Below are 18208 nucleotides of genomic sequence, written 5' to 3' on the forward strand. Positions count from 1 at the left end.
GTTTCACATAGGCTCTATTAAAACTACTCATGGAGATCTGCTCCAAACAGGCCACAACCAACATTCTGGTTGGCCATACCTGCATCTTACAAGCAATGTAAGATGTGTGGATATTCCAGAGAATTCTACACCTGCGCATTGGACATGCTTTTTACTAGCAAGGAAATAAAGCTTCAATGCCATTGTTTAACATTAATAATAATAGCAGTAATAAAGCCCAGGAACAAAGTCCCGTTAAAAAAAGTCTCTGTATGTGGTTTTTGTTCTTTCTTTTTATTTCATTTAATTTTTTTCCATATGTGTTTTTACTTGCAATTCTTAAAGTGGTCATTTAAGAATTGCGAAAAATTTTAGGAACTGTTTGAGTCTCTTCTATTTTCAGAAAGGAATATGTAATGGCTAACATTCTGATCCATTCCCAGGTTCAGTTTGGGCTTTGCAAATGTGAGTCAATCAACACAGCATTTGCCTCACCTTGAGGACAAGGCAGCTTTGTTGTGTGAATGCAAAGCTGATTCGTTTGGCAATTTCAGGAGAAAAATATTTAACTTCCTATTCGTCAAAATCAATACAGGAGAGAGGAAATGGGGCTAAATTACATAGCAAGTAAAGGCAGAGAGAAGCCTTTAATATACCTGTTCTTTTTATATCTTTTTTTCTAACTGGGCTATGTTAAGCATTTATTCCATTGCCATCTATCAATAATTAAGACGTATCTGATCTAGTATCTGGTAAGAGTTTGTCAATAATATTTATTATTGTTATGATTATTGATAAATCATAATAAGGATCATTTACTGAGGACTTACTATGTTTTGGGTACTTGCTAAAAAAAGCTTTATATCCTTTTATTTGTGCAACTCTCATTTAATACATCAAATCCTATTAAACAACGGCTATCATTACTACCCCCACCCTTTTTCAAATAAGGAAACCAACATTAGAAGAGATTTAGACTGGCCAAAGATTGCCCATGAGGTAGACAGCAAAGGCAGGTTTGCACTCCCATCTGGCCAGAACCCGTGCTCTTTGGCACTGGCCACTGACCCACATGGACCCCTACTGCATGCTGGGATGAGTGACGAGAAGAATTCACCTCGTTGCAGTGCATGTAGCTGCTCTTGGCATGAACCAGGTCTGGAGAGTCAACCACTGTGGTGAACTTGATGCTGTCTGGTCTTTTACGATATTTGGTCTAGAGGAGGAAAACAAAGATTCCCATGAAACACAATCAAGCAACATGCATTTTTCCAGATGCAGCTTCACTCCCACCTATTCAGTGCCAAATATGCCAATGACATTAATGGAAAACAAGTCTCTTTTCTTCATGGGCACATAATAATCAGGAGTACAGAAAAGATGCAAGCTTCCTCTGTGATAAGGACTGTTTCATAGCTATTCACTCCCTTGAAGAAAGAGGCTGCCAAATAGTATGGATGAAGGAATTCAGTGGAGGGCAGAATTCAGGATCACTGTGACCTTGCTTGGACCCTGTCCACATAAACTGTTACTAAGAAACTGAAGAATCATCACCACCCTCAAGGGGATTCCAGGGCAGAGACCCCAAGGCCATCAATACAGCGGGAGTTCAGTTAACATAACTATGCCTGTGCAACTTTTAACACAATCTGAAATCATATAATAACCCCTGCACATGGGACACTGTGAGTAAACTCAATAGGTGGGTAGCAAATTTTCCTCCTGAAAGCAATGGGCCAGTCTCAATCCTTAATGAACATAACATAGCTAATGAAAGTCTTCAAGTGCATTTCCCAGCTTTCATGACCCAGTTTGGAGCACACCCTTAGTTTCCCAGCAGTGAATGCACCTGAAGGGAAATCTCCTTCTTTCTCAGGATTTGGTTGCAAATGGTCCCAGAAAGACACTAGGCATTCAAGGAGCCACTAGGTCCACTTGGGAACTCTCCTCCCAAAGCAGGTTCCTTCTTCAAAAGGAAATGCTAGGTTGCCTTTGTCAGTTCTGTGTAAAAAAGCAGGTTGGGGTACCTCGCTGATGAGTTCTCCAGCCTTCTTTGCACTCTCCAACTGTGGGGAACTCAGCGCCTGCCATCCTAGCCCCTTCATGCCCATCAGGTCTGATTTGTAGTGCAACTGCAGGAAGAAAATCATTAGCTTCTATCAGCAAAATGCCAAACACTATTAGGGCATTTCAAGATCCTTGATTTGTAATAATGCTTCATCACAACATTTCAGCATCTTCATTTGGAACACATTCTGAGTGCCATCAAGTCAACCTGTTTGGCATTCTACCAGGAATTAAATAATAGATCATGCACAACATACAAGAGGGCCCCACCAGTGAATTAATAGGATTCAGACCAGAAAGCAATGATCTATGCAAATGATGACTTCACAAAAAGGCTAGAAGATGCTCAAGCCCGAGCATCAATACTGATGATTTTGTTTTGTTCTGGTATGAGGCAACTGCCCACCTGCCTAAGTAAGAAAATTCTACACACTGTTCAGTTGAGAAAAAGGCTTTGAGCTCTGGATCAAGGATACTGTGATGGGAAGCAAAATGTGACTCAGTTTCTCTCCATGATACCCAAAGATTATAACAATCCCTCTGTCCTCAAGAAAAGACTTAGGATACCCAGGCCTAAGAGTCACTCCATAAGTAAGATTTGTTTTTCTTGGGGTTGTGATAGTGAGGAGAGAGGACTCAACTGTAGCAGGACTCTAAAACCTGGAACAAACTTAGATACAACTGGCCACTTTAATCTTTTCATGCCTTAGTTTATCCCCTCCTCCCACTGTTACTCACAATTAAAATTTGTTTATTTTTGCAAAAATGAGCTAATCAACTTTCTTCATTTCATGGGCTCAGATTAGGACTACAGTTGAGATATCACCCAGTGGTGCATACAAACAACTGGTCTGATTAACAACCTCCTAAAATGTGAACTCTTATTACTGTTCTTCAATCCGCCCACTATTAACCACAGTGGGGACCACCACATGAATACGTTTCTCCTTGTCTTTATGGAAATTACGTATTTTTAAAAGTGGATGAAACCTCTCTAAGGAAATCTAAAATCTGGATTTAAACGAAGTTGATGGCATTTCTCTAATTTAGATATAAGCTCTGCTGTAACGCAAAATATCACTCCAGAAATCAGCTTCTCGGCCTTTTTAGTTTTCTTTCATTTCAGGATTCACAGTGTTCCTCACAGCCGGCCTCAAAGAGGGTTCGTTTCTGATCTACTGGCTGCTGGGTAATGTCCCTGTGCAAATCTGAGTCTGCCATCCAACTAGCGAAGGGAGACATCACTCAGGTTCAGGAGAAGGTTTCAAAACCCCATGTTTTTTTCAGTAAGATTGCTTTTTATACAGCCATCTTTCAGTCTACACCAGCAAAGCTTTTGCCTTCCACTCTGATAAAGAACAGAGAAAATTGGATAAATTTCTAAGTCAGAAAGAATAATCCTACAGGGCCTCTTCACAGCCAGGCCTTGCTCTTTTCATAAGCGAGATGAAGTGGGGAGCACTCTTTCAACTTGCCTTTTGTTGAGCTGAACAGTACGATTGCAGGTAAGTCAGAAAGCAAGATGCAGGTTCCCCAAAGATCTGGCTGCGCCTTAGACTCTCTTATAAATGGATTGTCTATTGATATTTCAGCTGCCAGCCCAGCTTTGACTATTCACACAGACCCTAAAAACAACACACCTGCCCCGGATTTCACAATAAAAGAAGGGGAGAGGGGAGGGGAGCCAAGAAGAATCGGCTACCCGAAGATGGTTTCAAAGAAGGATTCTAAGATAATAGAGATCTTTCCATGCTGCCCAGCTGAATCTCGCTTTCCCAGTGGCAGCTTTGTTATTTTACTTTACAAATAGTAAGGTCTGGAAGCCTTCTTTGGGTCACACATGGGGCTTTCTGGCGCCCCCATTTCAGCAGTTTTCAGTCCCTAAGTTCTAATATAGGAACGACGCGAACAGTCCCTCTCAGGAAGCAGCCAGGGGAAGGGGAGGTGGGCTGTCTTAGATTAATAAGAGCTATTATATCACTATGTTGCACAGTGCGTGAGTTGCTTTGGCTATAATCTCATTCAGTCCTCACATCAACCTGCGAAGGAGGGGCTCCTATTCCCATTTACAGAACAATTTTGTTATTTAAGTGATTGTTCAGATTCTCAGAAGGGCCGTCTTCGGCTGTACTCAGCTCCCGCACACTGGACAGTAGTTAAGAGAATGGACCCGGAGCCAGAGAACCCAGGTTACTATTCCAGCCACCTGGGGGTGCCAAAGAGCACTGGGCCGAGAGTCAAAAGAGAGTTGGAAGCACCACTTTGCCTCTTACTGGCTGTGTGGTCTTGAGTAAATTATTTCTCTACCAGCTGGGTGACCTTGGGCAAGTTACTTAGAGTATCGGCACCTTAGTTCCTGCATCAGAAAAAAACGGAGCAACGCTAATATCTACCTAAATGTTAAAAGAGAGAATTTGTTAGTTCATGCAAGATATTTAGACTAATGCCTGGTCCAGAGTGAGTTGCACTGCTCTTGTATCTGATAGGAACTCTGAAGCCCAAAAAGCCTCAGGAGCCAATCTGAGGTCACACACCTGGAAAGGGGGGGCCAGGACTGGAGCCCAGGGCAGCTCCTGCATGCTTCTCAGGACTCCCTGCTGCTCCTGGGCAGGCAGACCGGGAAGATGGAAGATGCAATGGAGCTAGCACCCATCCACGACTGCACATTGCCTTGGGCATCAGCTAAGTTTGCGCCATCACCAGAAGCTTGGTCCCAAGGGTAAGCAGTCCTTGGTTCTCTCTGGCCAACTCAAAGCTTTCTTTCCAGCCTGGGAGGGAGAGGGCAGGAGGAGCGGCTAAAGGCTAAATTGAGTGAACTCTTGTTGAACATTTGTTTCCTTTTCTACTAGTTTAAGGACGTGAAACTGCATGTTCCATAATGACTGCAGTGAAACTGAAGCCTCAGAGCCACGCGGACATTCTGAGGTTTACTATTCACAGCGTCCAGATCCCCAAATTAACAAAATTGTGGGGTTTTTTTTCATTAAAGCATACAGCAGGATATGATAATTTAAAATTCAAGTGCTCACAATTTTAATACATGTTCTATTATTTAAAATGTCAGCATAAGATTGCTAACATCTGCTTCTTGGGAAGGACTCTTTATTTCTTAAGGGTATATGCATTTTTTTTTAGTCTAAACTTTTCCTTTCTTTTGCGAAATAATAGTGACAGATATTAGCTTGGGGTAGTGCTTAGTTTTCTTTCTTTTTCCTTACTTAGTGAAGTTATAATTTGATAGCATGATACAGATGGCATCATTCTTTAAATTTTGCCCAGTAATCCCATTTTTTGTATTTGAGTCACCGATCAAATGCAAACTCTCTGCTTTTCCGATGGAAAGCCAGGTGATTGCACAGGACATACATGCAGTAAGTGACAAAGCTGGGCTCCCAATGTGTATGTCTTCTGTCTCCTCCCTTTTCCCCGGTGCCTCCCCATCTCCTCAGGGACCTGTCCCAGAAGGAGTCTCTTCTCCCAAGAAATAAATAGCTCATTGGAAGAGGGTCCCAGGTTGGGCACCAGGGTCCTGCTATGAGCTATTCTTGAGGGTTACAGAAGTGCCTTCTAGCAAGTGGAACTTGGGCTGGCATTTTGGTAATGAGGTTCCCTATGTAAGTCCCCTTACTCCATCCTCTACCTGATGGAGAACAATGTGATATTGCAGTTTCCAGTATATTATGATTAATCTGCAAATAAAACTAAATTAATTAATCAAATCATTATTACTATCTTAGTCAACGGTCAATGATGTATTTACAACACTCCACTTGTTGCCATTTAAAAGCAAGCTGAGAGCAGTCCTTGCCTGGAAAGCAATCAGAACTGGGAGGCTTGGTTTAAAGAACATCAGCACAACAGCTAACACTTATTCCAGCCTTTCCAGGGACCAGAGACCGTGCTCAGTGCTTCGATGGTTTCAACCGGAGGCATTTTGGCCCCCAGGGGTCATCTGGTTGTCGTACTGGGGTGAGGGGGTACTGTTGGCATGTAGTGGGTAAAGGCCAGGGGTGATGCTGCTAAACATCCTGCAACCCACAGCACAGCCCCCCACAACACACAAGTGTCAGGTCCAAAATGCCAGGAGTGCTAAGGTTGAGAAACCGTGAAAAGATAAAGGTTAATGTAACAACAGCCCCTGTGGGCTATGTTCTCAACTGAGATCACCGTCCTCTCCCAGGGCTGCTGTGAGGCTGGGAGACGAGGCGTGTGTGCAGTGACCGCCCTGGGTGAGTGCCCCGTGAAGGGTGACCAAGAGCACGCAGTCACTGCCACCTTGTCACAGCCGAGGAAACCGAGGCTCGTGGAGGACGTGGGACTCGTCCAGGTTCACAGCCAGTAAGGGAAGTTGCTGCGATCTGAACCCCTGTAGGCTGACTCCAGAGTCTCCCATGGAGGCATGGGAGGGGGCTGGTCCTACCCACTTAACACTGGGCCCTTGCTTCGGGGGGCACTTGCACTTCTGGGTCCCGGGGTGTACCCTTTTCCAATGAGAGGCAGGGCTCTGCCAGCTCTGAGCTCCCCAGGAGAGCAGGATGGTTAAGAGCACTTTATGCAGCGCCAGTCTCTGCCTGTGTTAGCTGTCAGGACCCCCTAAGAGCCCAGTCCTCAGAATCAACTAAAGAAGTGACAGAGAGGAATCTATATTATAAAGACATCAGGTCCAGGGAGAAAAGGCAGTGGTTGGTGGTGCTGGAAATCTTGCTTTTTCCCTGATGACTTTATGAATAAAAGTTACTCAGTATCTAAATCTAAAATAGCCCCTCAGAAGGATTTCTTATATAACATATCTTTGTAAAGGCATTACTCATTTTTATGAGTAATGATAATAATATGGGGATTGATACAATAGGAGAGAGTGGTCCAAGCAGATAAGATTAAAAAGAAAAATGTTCATCTTCCTCTATTGCATGTCCAGATTCACAAGGGAAAGATAAATGTTAACTGAGATCAAAATGACAGATGTTACATGTTTTCCCAGGTGCTTCTAGACATAAATATTGTTTCCTCTTCACTCCTTCTAACTACCTCTCTAGGTTATTTCTACCAAATTGTGAACCCAAACTTGGGAAAAGAGAAATTAAAAAGAGTAATATAAATTCTGAATGTGCTTAAACAATATTATATTGTATCAGAAGCAGGAGGTTTCTGGTATTGGCCTACAAATGATTTCATCATCAGAACGAGAAGGAATCTTTGCAGTTTTTCCCCTAATGATTTCAAGAGTAAATATCTGCCCTTTTCAGAATCTTCTACCACAAAACAAGCCAACTTTCTTTCCAAGTCCCACCCTCCTCTCAAGTAATTAACAGAAATTGTAAGAAGTTTTAAAATTAGGGTTTGACTTCTTTAAATAGGAAAGAGTGATGAAAGCAAAGCTAGACAAGGTATAGAATAAAATAAATCTAATTTACCCATGACTGAGAACAATTATCTCAGAAATAGTTACTGTTTCTTGTTATAAGAAATTCCTTAAGTTCTCAACCAGGGAGTAGAGCTGCTGTTGGACAGGTTTCTTGGAAAAGGCAATATTCAAGACATCTCTTAGTAACACACCCTCGGGAGAAAGGAGGGAAGCACATTCAGCAAGGGAAGGAAAGAGATGGAATGCACTATTTTGAACATTACATGTGTCCAATTTTTTTTTCCAATTAAGACCTTAAGAAGATACAGTTCTGAGACTGGTTTAGAATTCTGGGGTGGAAATATCCTGGAACCAAGGTGTTAGATAAATTCTGTCTTCTGGATAGGTTTACAGCCTGGATAAGAGTTGTTATTCCAGAAGCCTGATCTGCTACTTGGTGAAGCTGAGTTTTAAGGACAAATAAATCCAATAATTCTAATTTAAAAAAAAAAGAGTACCGGTTCTGGAGTCAAGTCCAGCTTTAGCACCTCCTGGGTACTCTCATCTCTCAAACAAAAGTAACAACTCTACCCACCGCACTGCACTGCGGCCAGGATAAAAGTCAGCAGTACTTGCAGAGCTCTTAGAATGGGGCCAGCCCACGGGAAGTAACTGGTCGGGTGTGACTGATGAGTAAAATTCTTGCCAGGCAGTGTCATCAACTTTACCGAATGTAGCGCAGCCCTCTTCTCTCTGCCTGTGCCTGACGATCTCCTGTGCCTGATGACCCCTGTAACCTTGCTGGCTTACCATGGGCCTCAGCTATGCCAAGCCGCCCCCGCCTCAGGGCCTTGGCCTTGAGAGTGGCTATTCCATTTGTGTGGAATGTTTTCCCTCCATTCCCTCATCTCCCTTAGGTCTTTGGTCAAATATCACCTTTTTAATGAGGACCACCCTGACCCCTACTTCAAATTGCACGTGTGTATATGTGCACGTGCACACACGCACATATATTCGCATACTCTTATCCCACTTCCCCTGCCTTGTTTGTTCCCATAGCACGCGTCACCGTGCTCTATACGGTTTACTTATTTATCATGTTCTCATTTATCTCTGTCCCCCAACCTGCCCCTGCCGCTAGAATGGAGGCTCCGTGAGCACAGGCATTTTTGACTCTTGGTGACCGCTGTACCACTATGGCCTAGAACAGAGTTTGGCACATAGTTGGTGCTCAATAAATATCTGCTGAATGATTGAATGAATGATTCCAACCTAGATCATACAGACCGAGTGCACAGTTGTTTGGGGCGGGGCCGGGGGAACAGGTTGGCCTGTGAAGGCTAGGGAAGAAAGCAGAGATTTCCACTTCTGCCCAGGTGGGAGGAGGGAAGTCAGGAGCTGTCTGCATCCCCGGGGCTGCCCCCTACCTCACTCTGCAGGGCGTGCGCTCTCTTGGCCCAGACCATCTTCAGGTCCTCGGGCAGTGCCGTGAATGCGTGGCTCCGTGTCCGGTAGTCACGGTCGCTGGCCAGTGCTTGGGCCCTCCTGGCGTGGACCATGTTCACCATGTCCAAGGGCAGGTGGTACTGGGCCTGGCTGCCGGCCGCCCGCCCCCTGTACTGGCGCTCGCTCTGCAGCTGGCCCATCCGCCGGCAGTGCAGGAGCCTGGGGTCGTCACTCACGCTCCGGGCCCCGATGAGCCGGCCTCGCTCCTTCACGAAGTCGTGTCTGTAGAGAAGCTGGGAGGGAGGACCAGCTGGTCAGGGGCCGGCACCCTGGCCTGCTCACACTCCACTACACGCTCTCTTCCTACACCCTAGAAAATTCACCTTTTCTTACGCTAGGACAGGATGATTACCAGAAAGGCCACACCGGGGATGGCCTAAGAGTGTGTCCCCTCCCCAGGGGGACGAACAATTCAAACATGGCTCCGTCTTTCCCGTCTAATTAAAAGCAGAGCCTCAGACCCCACGGGAGGGCTCCGTTCCCTTTACCTATCCTATGGCCGAAAGGAATTTATCACAAAGGGTAAAAGAGAAACTTGTGCTTTATCTGTTCGCACTTGGTAAAACAGTAAACCCCAAAAGACAGGATCCATTTATTTGAAGTCTGCATTTTTCTGTGATTTGTTTGTGAGAACGAGAAAGTCACCTTCATGTCCCAACGCTACGGACGTCAGCAGCAGAGTGGCTGAAACACAGCCGGTAAACCCTAAGGCCGTGCATGAAACCACAGAGAGCAGAGAGGGTGCTGGGCTACGGCTGTAGAAGGGTTTCTGCAGAGAGGTCTCTTTCTAATTCTGGGTGGAGTTGGAAAGCAGGCAGTTCCGCGCTACAGGCAGATCGTTCTCTAATCATTGCAAATAGAAATAAAGCCTAATTTCCTTCCTGTTACCAAGCTTTGTCTGAATTTAACTTCTGACTAACGGAGTCTTTTCTCTCCCTCCTTCTGTCGAAGAATCTCATTCATAACTAATATATTCTGCAGGTGACATCCTGTCTTACATGGTTATAGATTTGCTTTCATTCAGAAAAATCAGCTGTAGACATGGTTTTACATGAAGTTTACAGAAATTAGGCAAGATGGAAGGTCAAATCATTCCACTCACATCACTGGCTATATCTCCAGAGGCCCGAGCTGCCTGGAAGGGGAGCGCATCTATTGTCAGCTTGTAGCCTTGAGCACGAAGATTACGCCAAGACTCCTGGTATTTTGCCTAAAGTAGGAACACATGTAGCCTTCTTTAAAAAAAAAAAAATTACATGAATCAATGAACAAAGGCTACCCCTTTCATTTGTAGTACAGTATTCCAGAATCGATTTCTGCCAAGCAAAAAGCTTTCTATTTTGCAGAGAAAACCTCATTAGCACACACACTGGAGCAGGCTCTGACACTTATGCACTCAACACATTTGCGTGCAGGTATGTTTAACACGGGCCTCTAGGATACACGTTTAAAGACGTTTCCATCAACACCAGAAAGGTCATCGCTGCTGTACTTCCCAGATACAGACTTCAGGGCCTTGGCAGCATGCCCGGACTTCAACAAGGAGAAAGGCTTACGTCACTCAGATTGGTGGCGTTCATCTTCGCTCGGACAAACTCGGGCAGACCCAGGGTCATTGTGTACTGGTGTCTCGCATCTTCTCCAGCTGCTCTATAGAGGCGCTGGGAAGGGGGAAAAAAGGAGTGAGAAAATAAATGCTGTGCATTTCTGCAGTACTGGGAGTCCCTGATCTGTGATTGGGGAAATTCACATTTGTAAAAGGCCATTCGCTGTGTGATGGATGCATCATAGCCTGGAGGAATTGGGTGCTTTCAGTAAAGACAATCTATTATAAGTCAAGTTGAGTGATATAAAAGGAATACACAAGGTGCTGCAATGGTGGCTCAATGGCAGAATTCTTGCCTGCCATGCTAGAGACGCGGGTTTGATTCCCAGAGCCTGCCCATACCAAAAAAAAAAAAAAGAAGGAATACACCAAGCTGCCACTTCTTACTCTTCAACTTGGTGTGAGGTGGGGAACTAATAGTATAAATAGCCAAATCTCAACTGACTTGTAGAAGTCTGAAGAAGAATCTTAAAAACTAGAGATGATTCAAAATTTAATTCTCTGCCAAACTGACCTTCCATTTCAAACATGTAAGAGAGCTACTAAACGAAGTGAACCAATAAGACTGGATGAGGATTTTGTGTAATAAGTTTCCTTCCTCTTTCTCTTCCCTCTGCTAGAGAATTATTAAAATGTTCATTGGGTAGAGAGAGGAGGAGGTGAAGAACCAAGAAGACTGATAACACTGTATAAACTGTCCTTGGACATAAAGATTCCTCCCTCTAATAAATAGAATATCAATGTAAAAGTGAATAGCCAATATTTGCCTATAGAGACCAAATGAATTATAGACCAGTACTTCTCAAGCTTTAATGTGCAAGGCAATCACCAGAGGTTCTTGCTAAATGACCATTGGATTCAGGAGGTAGGCATGGATCCTGAGATTTCAGCTTTCCTCACAAGTTCCCACAAGGTGCTGAAGCTGCTGGCCCACGACCACCCTTGAGGACTAGTGAGACTATAGACTCAACTGGATTTCCATCTGGGCCTTCTTTTCTTCTGGAAAATGTTCAGGCTTCATATAATGACATTTTTTTCTTTCCAAACCTCCATGCAAACATCCATGCTCTTCCCCCACTCCCCCACCCCACAAACATAAACACATATTTTTAACCACCTAGCTGTTTTTAAAACACTTGTTCCAAAGTCATCAGGAGACTGTACCTCATTCGTAATTTGATTGCTGAATTTGGCGTGAAGGAGGCTGGGCGAGTCTGTCACAGCTGTATACCTGAATGACTGGGGTTGTTGACGGTATTTACTCTACATTGACACACAAGAAGGGAATAAGAAGACTCTGTAAGGCGTAAAACCAGAAGACGAACCAGTTCTTTAAATGCCAGTTATACCACTACATGGATGAACCTTGAAGACATCATGGTGAAGGATGGAAGTCAGACACAAAAGGACAAATGTTATATGATTCAACTCATATGAAATAGCTACAATATGCACAGTAGTTTACCAGGGTGGGAGAGGGGGAAATGGGTAGAGGGTTTCAGTCTGGGGTAAGGTTGGTGAGGATACTGTCATGTGGTGAATGCGATTAATCTCCCTGCTGGGGAATGATTGAGATAGGAAAGTTTGTTGTATATATGTTTCTACATTTAAAGAAAAAGAGTGACTAATGAGACAATGACAATGAGATGTAATACATGATCCTGGACCGGATTTAATAATGGAAGAGAAAAGGCTCAAAAGGACATTATTGGGACATGTAAAAAACTGAGATATAGACTGTAAGCTTTATATGAGTGTTAAATTTCTTGAAGTGGGTGACTGCACTTAAAGTGGTTACATAAATGAATATCCTTGTATTTTAGAAAATATACATGGAAATGTTAGGTGTTCAAGGAGCATGATGCATATAACCTAGTCTCAAATGTTTAGTAAACAGATGGGCAGAAAGCTGGATGGATGAACAGAGACAAATGGGTGAATGGATGGAATGATATGGCCAATTTCTAAAATGTTAAAATTGGTGGGTCTAGGTATCTGGGTGGGGGGGTATGTTATAGTTCTCTGTATGGGTTTTGTATTAGTTTTTAACTGTCCTTTCACATTTTTCTTAATTTTAAAATTCAGGATTCTCAGGGTCCCCCATAGAACAATGGGCATAAGGCCTCGTGTGGTGGGGGGAAGAAGTGGCATTCCACTTGAGAGAGGGTCTGCTGCGGGCTACAGCCCAGGGAACGTGCTCTCATGCCCCAAGATTCTGAGCACTTCGCCCAATGGGATGGGGTGGGGATCCTAAACAGAAACTTACTCTTCTGTTGTCATTTGACACAAAGCTAAAATGGTTTGCTATGTCCTGTGAAAACTGCTTTCTATTAACGAAGGGTGAGATCCCTCCTTTAGCTTTGCAACTTTTTTAATAAAATCATTTTGTACTAAAAAAAAAGTTGAAGGGGAAAAATATCAGTTATAAAACCCCATTTTGCAAAGGCAGCAGGTCTGTCACTCAAGAATTCAGTCCCTCTCCTGCTCTTGTGATCTCAGAATTCAATGGGATGCAGAAGCAGAGAGGAAGACGCGACAGACTGAATCAGGTGCTTATCAATGGGAAAAGGAGAGCTAGTCCTTTGACATGAATATGATCGCGACTATTTGAATTTGAGGTTTGCTGCTGACCTTTGTCACCAGAGATCTACAGCTCCCCAGCTTTGGCTGTCTAGCAGAAACAATTGCACAATTTTTAAAGAATACACATGCTTCTGCTCCACCCTGGGAGACTGGGATTCAGTAGATTGTCAGTGGGGCTCAAGCACCTGTACGTTTCTGAAGCCCTGATGCATCCTGAGATTTGGAAATCACTCACTATAGAGATCTCTTTGGAAAATCTAAGCACAGAGCAAAACCTAAACTCCCACAATGAGGCCAATTTTGATTTCCCAGAAATCCTAAATCAATGTCTATGCAAACCATAAGCCATTCTGTCTCACCCAGGGTGGTCAGTGAACTCTTTTACTTCCAGTGTTTCCATTATGCCCTCCTGTCCTGACATCGACCAGGAAAGGAAGTCATGATATGCCCTCAGGGGTAAGCAAGATCCCCAGGAGTCCAAAGAGAGATCTCTTTGACCCTGAAAAGAATTCTGGGCTTGGAATTCAAGACTTCTGTATTTTTAACCAAGATATTATAACCAAGTTTATAGCAACCATTTCATATAAAGCTGCCAGAGAAGCACATGCTTAGATAATTGCTAATCCTCATAAAAACCAAATGAGGGATGTATTATTATCCCTATTTGACTGAAACCCAGAGAGGGCAGGTCACTGACTTAAGGTCACACAGCAATGGAGTACTGGCCTGGAATTTCAATCTTCAGCTGTTGGCCTCCAAATCCTGCTCTCTTTTCATTGTACCACAGAGCCACTCTTCAAAGGGATACTAGGAAAGCACATCTTACGAGCCAATGAATAATTCTTATATGTTAATAGAGGAATTGACTCTGTTTTTGCAAAGCTGACTTAAACAGTATCCAGTCTGGAATAGAGAAACCAGTAAGAAAAGAGGCCAGGAAAGTGCAAGTGGTTAAGCAGAGGGTTACTACTGCTCACTGCAGAGCATCTGACTGCCTTATCAGTAAGAATGAAACTGATTGCTGCACTTCTCCTATGGAAATACACTTGGCACCCCTCACCCCTCCAGGGTTGCCAGTTACCTCGCTGATGAGTTCAGATGCTTTCTTTCTCCCTTCAATCTCTAACGTCCCGGGAACAACACAGGCAACGCCTTTCATAAAGTTCAGGTCCTGCCGGTACAAATTCTGTAAACAATAAAACAAAGAATCAGAAAAGCCAAACTCAAAGGAGAAAGAAACAAAGAGAAGCCAAAGGACTCATGAAATATCACCAGGACAGTGTCATAATTAGAACTCCAGGCCAAACCAGTCTCTCCAGATATATTATACTCAGCTAACACATAACTGCTTCTTAATAAATTCTTATTAGGAAGAAAACAAATGTAGGTCAGAAGAAAATAATTCTGCTGTCACTTGTCTCAGAGTAGCTGTTACAGTGATACTAGACAGATTTCTATTTTAATGTGGGTCTGTCAAAACAAACGCTACAGTGGCTTGTGTTTAGAAAGTTGTTGTTTTGAGGCAAATGTGGAAATGGTTTAACAGGTCTTCTAAAACAAAACCCAGCAGCAGAGGTTGGCATTCATTAATCATGGGTTAAGAAAGAACTAATAAATGCATCCAGAATAATCTGGCAAAAAGGCCTGTCTGTGTGGGCAGGGGTGAGTATGTGTACCCGAGTGATTTGGGATGACAGTTTAAAGGGCCCCCAAATTCACTCCCCTTCAGCCACCAAGGTACCCCCTGAGTGTGCTGCCTTCCAACTGCTCTCACAGTGAGAGGCAGGGCAAGTGAGGGCTCTGCTCAAGTGACAACAGGCCCGAGATGAGTATGGCAGCTCCCCTGTCACCAGTTCCTACAGCTGCTCTCGGACTCCTGACAGTTTATGTCATTCAGTAAGTGCTGTACACAGGCATAACATTCAAACAGATGACAAATCCCAGATCTGAGTGCCACTGAGCTTGCAGGCGCTGCCAAACCAGGAAACAGGTTTTGTTTTCCTACAAGGGCCCATTATTTTCACATAGTATAGGATGAAAACTTAGCATGCTGGGGAAAGAAGGTGAGTACCAAATAGGCTGTACTTTGTCTTTTGGGAGGAGACATGCTGCATCTCTTGGGAAGTGAGGAAATCCTCCAATGTTTCCTGGCCCTCCTGAGTCCCCTTGCCTCAGAAAACAGGTGTGATGAGCTAGAAATGCACATCAGAGAAGCAGGAAGGCCTCCAAGAAGCCCTTGAAAGAACCTAGAAAGAATCCCTAGCTCTCTAATTTCCCTGCCCTTTTCCCAAATACTCTGTCCTTCTTGAAGTGGGTCAGTTTCTCAGGAGGTCTGAGCAGCCTCTCTCAACACATCTTAGCACTCCTCAGAACATGGTGGCTCAGGAAAGTAAGAAATACAAAGAGGAACCTCCAGTCCAGCTGAGACCAGAGGCAATACCACTGGCAAACCTTGAATATTCAAAACTACAGTGTTGCCATAAGACATGATCTAAGTTTTTAAGCTCTAATCCCAGAATGCCCATTTCTCATTAACAGCTGTGTGGTCTTGGGCAAGGTATTTAACTTGTGGGCGCTTCCTCATAACTTCTCTGTAAAATAGAGATAAAGACTAGCTACATAGAGTTATTGTGGGGATTAAATGAGATAATGCATGAAAACACAATACTTAGAGCTCACATAAATGCTCAATAAATGGTGGTTGCTATGATTAAATTTGTGTAAGTGTGCTTAAGGGCTAGACAGGAACACTGGGGCAGTGTTTCACAAGGAGACAAAGGTTTAAGATCCCTCATCTCTGGAGCTCCCGCTGAGCCAAGTCATTACTTCATGATCAAATTTGAGATGAAAACTGTCCAGAGAGGGAGACCAGGAGTCCTTACCTCGCTCTGCAATTTGTGAGCTTTCTTGGCACAGCTCAGCCTCAGGTCTTCTACCACGGCAGTGTACTGGGGGAGTGGGTGTTTGTAATCCTGGTCACTGGCCAGGGTCTGGGCCTTCTTGGCATGTACCAGGGTCACCATGTCCAATGGCAGATGGAACTGTGCCTTTGCGTGTTCAAAGCCTTTCTTGTAATTTACCTAGAGGGGCAGACAAATCAACAGCAGCCATTTCAAAGCCACCATTGGCTACTATACCATCAGAGAGAGCAACTGCAATACAATTATTCCAGGTAAGGTTGGGAGACGTTCTTGGCAGGGCTGATGCCCCTTTCTTGTGGAGACCGGTGTAATTAGCAGGGCTCACTTCCAGGTCCTGACACTCACCAGCCCCAGCTTCTGGAGGCCACTGGTTTGGGTGAAGAAGGTCCAATTGGGAAAAACACAGGAGTTCAAAGGACAGACATAATGTCAGTGATTCCCTCGTGCAGGTCTCTAGATCTTCCCATTATCCAGATACAAGAAAGTGCCTGGCTAACCTGTGCTGGCCCACCAGATCTTCTCCCCTCCAAATTCAGATTTTAGAAACCAAGGACTCCTCTCCTCTCATGCTAGCTTATGAAGTGCTTCTTCTTCAGTGAATCAGATTATCACATCTACTAAATCGAGGAGCCAGGGGTAGTGAGATTCAGTCCTGAGGGATGGGGATCCCCAAAAGTCCAACACGCATCCTGAGCAAGGAAGAGGGAGGCCCATTTCCAGAATAACAGCTCTATTACCTTTTGTTTGTTTGTTTGTTTAACGTTTTTCTTCCATTAAGCAACACAACACATACTCAAAAAAGCAACAAATTTCCAAGTATACTTCAACAAGTAGTTATAGAACAGATTTTAAAGTTTTGTATGGGTTACAGCTCTACAACTCCTCATCCTCTCTTTTAGCTACCCCAAGACACTAGAGACCAACGGAAATATCAATTTAATGATTCAACAGTCAGCCTCATCTGTCAAATCCCATTCTCTGCTACACTCCTCCCTCTCTTTAAATAACATATATACATAAAAGCAATAAATTTCAAAGTGCATTACAACAATTAGTTGTAGAACAGATTTTAGAGTTTGGCATGGGCCACAATTCCACAATTTTAGGTTTTTATTTCTACCTGCCCTAAGGTACTGGAGGCTAAAAGAAATATCAGTATCGTGATTCAGCACTCATACTCATTTGCTAAACCCAACCCTCTCTGTACAACTCCACGATCACCTTTGATCTTTCTCCCACCATCCAGGGGCATTTGGGCTATGCCCGCTCCAACCTCTTCAGGTTGGAAGGGGCTGTCCACACACGGGACGGGGGATAGAACCAGTCAATGCTCCAGAATGGGTGGCCCCTCTGCACTCCAAGACCCTGGTACAGGGACCCAGGCGAAGTCCTCAGACCTTGGAGAGTCACCCTCCACTGCCTTTTGAGGAGCTGTTTAAATGTCTATGATGCTCATTCAGGGCTTTCTTGGGACTCATGTGCATAACCACCCCCTCTTCCTCCTCCTTCTCCTTTCCACTCCTTTCCACTGCCTCCCTGAAGCTTGAGCCAAGCCCCCCAACTGCACCCTTCAAAATCCTTAACAATTCTCTCTTTATAGCAGAGGGCCATTAATGTCCAACCCTAAGCTCTTAGACCAGCAACCCAGGATAGAAAAGGAAAAAAATGTCAGAAATGAGGAAACTGAGGCAGAGAACATTATGGCAGAGAATTTGTGGTACTGTGAAAAGAGCATGAGATGCAGAGCTGATTCCATGTCCTGGCTCTGCTCCTTTCTGCCCAACCTTAGGAAAGGGTCTGGGCCTCTCGGGGTCACTGTCCTTTATCAGTAAACCAGGGTGAATAACAAGATCCAGTTCCCAGAGATAGTGTAACATTAGACGAGACGCTGTATTAAAAGTGCTGAGTCCTCTGTAACACGTTGTGCACATATGGGCTTTCACCACTGTCATTAACCAATTCACATAGGTGCAAGGAGTCAGTGTGTACACACATGTACCAGCCAGAGCTTGCAATCAGGGTTGCAAACTCAGTTGCCTATAGGAGCCAAGCAGATAACCTGAAAATGTGAAGCAAGTAGGGGGTGGGGGTGGGGAAGGGTGGCTGGTGACCAGGACAGCATGTGTCCCTTCCAAATGAGCCGTCAGTAATGTGTAGCCTTGAGGAATCCAGATCCAACTTCTGGCCAAAAGTCTAAAACTT

General features: G+C 44.1%; 1 protein-coding gene across 7 annotated transcripts in view; it reads right to left on the reverse strand.

Moving 5' to 3' along the window:
• The window catches only part of NRAP (nebulin related anchoring protein), a 79791-nt gene that overhangs the window by 7133 nt on the left and 54450 nt on the right, over positions 1 to 18208 (reverse strand). For all 7 annotated transcript variants that reach the window (XM_077126074.1, XM_077126073.1, XM_077126078.1 and 4 more), the window contains 8 exons: positions 15968 to 16165; positions 14167 to 14271; positions 11667 to 11765; positions 10453 to 10557; positions 9999 to 10106; positions 8818 to 9129; positions 2007 to 2111; positions 1097 to 1195 (listed from right to left, as the gene is read on the reverse strand). In XM_077126074.1, coding sequence (XP_076982189.1) covers positions 1097 to 1195; positions 2007 to 2111; positions 8818 to 9129; positions 9999 to 10106; positions 10453 to 10557; positions 11667 to 11765; positions 14167 to 14271; positions 15968 to 16165 — 1131 coding nt within the window. The remainder of the gene's footprint in view (positions 1 to 1096; positions 1196 to 2006; positions 2112 to 8817; positions 9130 to 9998; positions 10107 to 10452; positions 10558 to 11666; positions 11766 to 14166; positions 14272 to 15967; positions 16166 to 18208) is intronic.

Source organism: Tamandua tetradactyla, chromosome 13 (genome assembly GCF_023851605.1).
Source record: "Tamandua tetradactyla isolate mTamTet1 chromosome 13, mTamTet1.pri, whole genome shotgun sequence".
Lineage (NCBI taxonomy): Eukaryota > Metazoa > Chordata > Mammalia > Pilosa > Myrmecophagidae > Tamandua > Tamandua tetradactyla.